The 7,450-nt window shown below is 32.2% G+C and overlaps 1 protein-coding gene across 1 annotated transcript; it reads left to right on the top strand.

Annotated features, from left to right (window-relative positions):
• Positions 1-2,779: 2,779 nt before the first annotated feature.
• On the top strand, positions 2,780-7,021 carry LOC148607893 (uncharacterized). Its single transcript, XM_088546122.1, has 2 exons — positions 2,780-3,228; positions 5,454-7,021. Exons 1-2 carry the CDS (start codon positions 2,817-2,819, stop codon positions 5,609-5,611), a joined length of 570 nt encoding a protein of 189 aa, XP_088402248.1. The 5' UTR covers positions 2,780-2,816; the 3' UTR covers positions 5,612-7,021.
• Positions 7,022-7,450: the final 429 nt, after the last annotated feature.

The following is a 7,450-nucleotide window of genomic DNA, read 5'->3' as shown; positions in this document are numbered from 1 at the left end:
ACGAGGAGGAATGACCCGGCCAGAGAAAGCTGTATTTTTATATAGCCTAACTCTATTCGCTGCACTACTCCATCCGATCAAATTGAAACAGGAAAGATAATGTAAACGTATAGAAAGGTCTGGAAAATTCCCAGCGATTTTAGAACTGTCAAATTTGCGACGGAAATTATTGGTCGTTCCCTCCGAACGAACACGAACTCGTAATGCTGTGTCATCTATGGCAACACCGCCTGCAGAAAGTCCGGCGCCCTAGACAACTCGGCCAGCTTGGCTATATAAAATATAGCTTTTGCTGGCCGGATGATTCCTCGTATGTGTGTGTGTCAAACAAATGAATAATCAGAAATCATTTCTTTTTAAAAAATCCTATTTGTACTATAACGTTTGATGGTTTGAATTTTCGGAATAATTTGCTTATTTTGCATAAATTAACGATAGTGACTTGCACATTACTATTTACTTTGCTTTGCACATGCATCTTAAGTTTTTGCAGCCTTTCACAGATTATTTTGAAAAAAAATGTCCGCTATTTTTTAATGGAAACCTAAATAGGAAACTTATTGTGAACAGATTTAAATAGTTGTTTGTCGTGGACGTCATCAACAGATGGAGCAGCACGAAACCACTGTTACTGGGTAACGTCACGATCCTCTACAGTTACGTCATTTCCACTCACAGACGCAATGACAGCCTGTCGACGCCGGGGAGGCGTTATTGCTCCCATAATTGATGATAGACAATTCATTTTCATTCGTAAAATTGTAAAAGATTTTTTGTCGTAAGTAATAAATACAGTTGTGATAATTCAAATTTTAATGCATCAAAACTATTACCATACAATTTGCAAAGAATAATCAAGGGAATCAAGGTTATAACGGTAATTAAAGAGTAATCAAGGGAACCAATGTTATAACGGTGATCAAAAGAATGTAATCCAGGGACAAAGACCAAACATGGAAAACAGACATACACAACAAAAACCTTGAAGTAACTAAAATCATACATACAAAGTAACAAAACCTAATGAGCAACTCGGTCTCCACTAAAAACTGAGAGCATGACACTAAACATCTTAATGAAGGAAACTACATTGAAAAGTTAAAAAAATTAAATCAAACAGAAAAGCAATACAAACGTTAGACATACAATAAACAGGTTTATAAAGGTACACTATTAAATCGTATGGTTCATTTACATGTCAGAATTGACATTCTTTTGAAATACGATTTGATCTCAGGGTAGACATTAAAATATACCTTTAACATAGATCTCAATTATATTGAAATTATTCCTGGAAAGGATAAAACTAACATGACTTTCTTTAGACAAAGAATTGACAATTGAAAGAATTGAAACTTTATCAGTTGTCCCTACAGATCTTTGCACGGACTGCACTCTATAACAAAATGAAATTCATCCTGTACATATGACTTTCACATAGTACATATTATATGCTCTAAAGGGATATTTATGTGGCGAACCAATTTTATATAAATGTTATATATAATATCACTTACTCTTAACGTAACAAAATTTGACAGAAGTTTTTAACAGTATAAATTCCCCTTACTCAAACCCTGTTTGTATCTTCCTATATGTTCTAAGCTTTGTATTAGCTGCCAAATTTGTTCGGTTTTTGACTCTACTGAATTTGGCTGATTCAATGAAATAAGTTTGTAGTAATGCAATTGAAGCAATAAATGTTGATAATTCAAACAGAATATTGTGAAAACAACGTTTTTTTAATCAAAGAAAATCGATAGGTCTGATATAATTATTTTTCGCCATTACTTCCTAAAATTGCCAAAAGGACATTCACCTGGTTAAAAATACTTTAACCTAGGTAAAAAATAACAATAACGGATACACAGGTAAGCACTTGTCTTGTTTTCATTTCATTTCATCTATTTCTTGATTAGATTTCAAATAAATAATGACCATATTGGAGTCGCATTATATCACAATACGTAAATTCCAAAAGGATCCTTGCGTTGTATTCGAACTTTTTTTCTTTTACGACTTAAGTCCGTCAGTCTGTCTTCCTTGCCGTTGAATAACCACTTTCGTGTTGCAATCAGATTTGTTATTAAAGAAGAACCTTCACAGCAGCTGCGCGGATTAAGGTCACCAGAAGTCGCATGCATACGAACTATCTAGGTCGACTTTTTGTCTTGCAAGATAATAAATATATAGACATCTATTTCATGTATTTAATGCATTTTATTTGTGGATATCAAATGAAATTGAGCAAGAAAAGTACAATTTAGTAGAAATAATTCAAATTTTATAAAAAACAAAAATTTACGAAAATGACAGCTAATGCAGCTGTAAGCTTTATCTGTATCTCTAAATAAACCCTGTCTCCCAAATAAAAATGAAGTTGTCTTTAATTATCAGTTTACATTAATATAAACTGTTAAATTAAATCTACAATGGTTATTTAACAAATAAACTCCACATTCTGATTGTGGTTACTGCAAAAAATTATAATTCAATGATCCCCTACAACTAGGGAAGGACACTGTTCGCTGTTTCGTAAATGGAAAAAATTACATGCACAAGTTCTTCCAAGTAAGTTAAACCACGGAAATCATTACATATTTGAAATACCCCATTCAATCACTTGTTTTTCTTTTTTGGAATGTTCATATAAATCAATGTTATTGGTTATAAATGTTTGTCACAATATTTTGTTAGAAAACATTTAAACTTACAAAAAACTCCTAAATATATTTTTTTCCTTGCCAATAATTTATTTCAGTTTCACGTATACAACAGAGTCAATAACGGTCTTTACGGGAACACATAACAAAGGAATGCGGGGACAAAACTGGAATATGGATCCATTCAATGTTTCAACAAAATTTATTACGGATGTTCAAGTTTTACAATCTGGTACTTCTGACGAATACTGTCTCGTTTTTACTTCATCCTCACATGATTTCGTAAAATGGCAACCCTGCACTGGTAGCGACCCAAAAGCTGTTATGTGCTTTACATCCGCCACAACATACTGCCCATTGGAACAAGAGGAAAACGAAACGCCAAATGAGAGACCACAGAATGTGACGTCATCTGAGTTAGAAACATATGTGATGACAGCAATGTCGCCAAATACGACGTCAACTGTTGTACAACATAATGTTACCCCAAATATTAAACATAAAAATGGGTCACCAATAGAAGAAATGATTCATGAAATGACAATTAATCCGAAAGAGACTTGTGGTAAATAACAATCAATGCTGTTACATGTACTTAATTATTGACTATGAGTAAAGAGATCCTGATTCCTAATGGTTGCCTTAAAACATGATAACACGAATGTTTAACTTTACATTGAATAACAAATGATTTTAAATTAGTATTTACGCTCTTGAGATAACAGAAAAAAAAACATACCAGAATTATTTCATTTGTGAAGGGCTAAACGTATCAATGGTTATCATTAACAATTCGGAATGCACACAATATGAGTCCTAAACAAATTTTAAAGCATCTTATATAATTAGCTCTTACTCACTATTAGTCAGGTATTGATAAAAAAAAAAAACATTTAACTTTTTCTTGTCTCTTCAACAAATTGATTTGTTCATTTGGGGTATTGCATTAATATTTCTGCATCGTTAAGCTTAAGTACCAAAGTAACCTTTTCATATATCCTAACACTTGTGATAATAAATGGGGTGTCAAAACCAATGTCGAAAATATTCTTTTCCCTCGGCTTTCTTGTTTATTGTTTTGACCATAATATATTCAAAAACATATACAATATTAGATCGTTTTGAATAGAGCTAATACCAATTTCAGTCCAAATCAAGCTACGTTACTGAATAATTTAGTAGCTTCCTAAGATGTATCATGCTTCATTACTACCTATGCTGTCTACCAAGATGGTCATGCCACCTATGAAGCAACATCATGCACAAACATACTTCAATGTCAAAATATTTTATATATCCTCTTCCCTGTTGCTTAATACAATTACTTTTTAGGAACTCGCTCTTATGTATTTTCAATTTGAAACTTGAATTATACAGGAAGAGTTACATGTACCTGGACCTCATTAACATCATTGTGTAAAATTATGACGTAAGAACTTAAGAACTTCACTTCAGTGATTTTCAATTTCTGAAAAACCAAAATTGCTTGCAAAACGAATCATGAAGCGTTCAAAATTATTAGAGTATAAAATAAAACTAAAATGATATATACAAAAGTTCTATGAAAGTTTATTAAATGTAAAAGACGATTAAGTAATACCAAAAAAAAAAACAGACTGCACTTACATGTCCCTATTTATATCACACATAGTCCATTAAAATAAGATATGGACGTATTTAGGATACGTCATTCTATGCTATCCTTAATATCAGTGAATAGGTTGAAAAACGTAGAAAATAAAAAAAACCTTCCCGTACTACAATAGTCATAAAAGCAAAGAAACAAAAGATACAGGTGAATATTATTGTCCTAGTTATACACTCGCTGAGAGCATTCCACTACACCATTGGTCATATTTAACTAGTTTGAGAATCTAAGATTATGTATATGTATATGTGTCTACTAGCGCTTCCCATTCTGACAACTAATTGCTCTCATTTTACAGCTGAGTATAACAAGAATGTTTGTATATACGGACATAAACCGTATAGCTGGGTAATTTTCGCGGGATGCAAAATTGCCGTATTTTAGCGATCTGTCTAAAAAAGCCAAAAATAATTCCACGAAATAATTATTCTGGGCTTAAGTGCAAAATAAGCACCCACCGAAACTTATTCGTATACTTTTTCCAAAAATAAACCGCCATACTATATAGAATGCAAGAAAAAGGTTTTGATGATTGAATGTAGGTTTTGGATGTCGTAAGTCAGGAGATGTTGGTCATTAATGTGTCTTTGTGTCGTTAAATTACTTATAGTTTGATTTTGAAGAATTATCAGTTACCATATAATTTATATGTTGTCATGGCCTTCCATGGCTTATTGATGATGTGCTTACAATTATTGCAGAAATTTTGATGATCTTTGAAAGTATTTACTATTTTTAATTTAGATTATACTCTTGTGCATTTGTTATGTGTCGGTTTGTTCTATTACATGTATTATGAAGCTTTTAAGTATAATTCATGAACTCAAAGATTGTGTGAATTTATGGCAGAAAGGTTGTAATGAATATGACAGCCAAAATACCTAATGTGAACTAGTTGATTTTTGATAGATAGCGTCTAACTATTGAATGTATATGACCACTACATTCTGTTGACAAATGTTACTGAACGATCGAAAGGATGCAACTCGTACTGCAATTACCCATTTAGATATCTACTGATCATGTAACTGGAAATAATATACTTATTACACAAATTAAACCTTATTTGTATATATAAACTATGATAAATACCACTGGTGATAATTGTATAATGACCACATTTATGTTTTGTATACTTTCAGCTTACAGAATGTCAAAGATCAGTGTTTATGAGGATCGACCTGTAGCGAAAACTCTTGGTTTTGTGGGAGTTGCAATCATGTCAGGCTTTTTTCTCTTCATTGTCATCTTAGACTGTGTACGTGTTGGACAAAGTAACAAGAAAAAGGACGGAAAGTAACAATTTTCTGACACATGTAATACACTTTATTATAGTATTTCCCCACCACTGTCCCAGGTAAGAGCAGAGTTGAGCTCCCACAAACGTTAAACGCCGCCACATACTTATTGTGCCTATCCTAAGAAATCCGACACTAATTTAAAGTTTGAATGAAAAATTGTAATTGATAAAGATATTTGAGCCACAGAAGGTGAATCTTAGAGTTCCATTTATATATCTATAAGTTTGATATAAACAACACCACAATAGTAACTTGATAAATTTTGTCTCAATATGATTTAAAGGAATAACTATGTACATGTTATTTTGCATTTTGAACACTAATCTTTTAACTCAATTATTGTAGACACATTATATAATTTTCAGATAGAAATATATGCAATGCTATTTGCCAAATTAAGCTTGTCTTCTTTGTTTCTATGGATATTTTGAAATGTTGCCATATTTCTGCTCTTTACCTTTAGTAAAAGACAAAACCAGAAGTTCCGAATGAAAATGCTACAACTGGTACTTAATATGAGTCTTACCACATAAAGTAATAACTTAGCAGGGAACCAGAAATATGGCGGGAAATCATGGTATTTCAGCTCTTCAATTGTGAGATGATAGGGCGCATTTCAAAATATCCATAGAAACAAGATGGCGGATAAACAATACATTCAGTGCAAAATTCTCATAGGAAAAATAAATTTTGATTTTTTCAATCTCGGAGGTAAGAACGAAAAATTGTAAGGGAATCGTAGTACAGAACGGCATGAATAAAATGGCAAGTTTTTGAAAGGAACCGTCGAGTAATTACAAAAATAAACGCAAAAAACCGCAAACAATCTGAGGTGACTTGGAGTATAGAAACAAACACGTCTGTTAAATTTAGATTTAGCTTATTAATTTCATTGAAATAATATTGAAATATGGATGTACAATTCTTTTTAAAGAAACGCCAATTTTTTGCAGCGGATATATGCCACATCAAATAAGTTTAATATAAGTCATGTCAGGAAATACTGTCGATTAATGTATACTTTCTAACTGCCCGATATAGTTCAAATCTCTAACGGCTTCCGGAAAATATGTTTAATTTCTAGAAATGTAGGATGCTACTTAGAACCACTGTAATAACATATGTCATATACTGAATTTTCATTCTCGCTTGAGGTGGATGATTCCTTTGCTTTGTTTTTGTATTTGCTTGTGTTTGTTTGTTTGTTTGTTTGTTTGGTTTTTTTTGTCATTTTTACACGTCTATAACACAATAAAAACATTGGCCTCCCCTCATTTGTTTTTACCTTTGTGTATATGTTGTATAGTCTAAATGTAATAATGAAACTCTCCATTTTTATCATTGAGAGCTGGTTTCCTTTTATCTTAATCTGTGTGTTCTGCAACGCAATGTTTTTTCTTCTAAAACCTCAAAATTAAGTCTTTTCATCAGAATAAAACCTCAAGAAATCTTTGTCTATCCCGCAAAATAAACATGGAAAGAAAGACGATTTAGACAAAAATGGTAAATGCACCTCTAGTCCATCTAAAATTACCTGAACCACAGTAATGAAAGAGTAATCAAGGGAACCAAGGTTATAGGGTAATCAAAAGAATGTAATCCAGGGACAAAGACCAGATATGGAAAACAGACACACACAACAAAGAACATAAAGTAACTAAAATCATACATACAAAGTAACAAAAGTAAATGAGCAACTCGGACTCAGTTTTCAGTTTTCTCGAGGGTTTTAATACATGACCATTACATCATTGTTTTTACGACAAGATTTATGTGCTTTTAACCGTTTAAGACTATTTCATTAATCGTTTCCATGCTACACATTCTCAGCCTAGATG

The sequence above is a fragment of the Perna viridis genome, chromosome 9 (genome assembly GCF_037379345.1).
Source record: "Perna viridis isolate PV_CMFRI_1.1 ecotype Kerala chromosome 9, ASM3737934v1, whole genome shotgun sequence".
Taxonomy (NCBI): domain Eukaryota; kingdom Metazoa; phylum Mollusca; class Bivalvia; order Mytilida; family Mytilidae; genus Perna; species Perna viridis.
The sequence above is the reverse complement of the archived record's forward strand: the minus strand, read 5'-3'. Positions and strand labels throughout refer to the sequence as shown.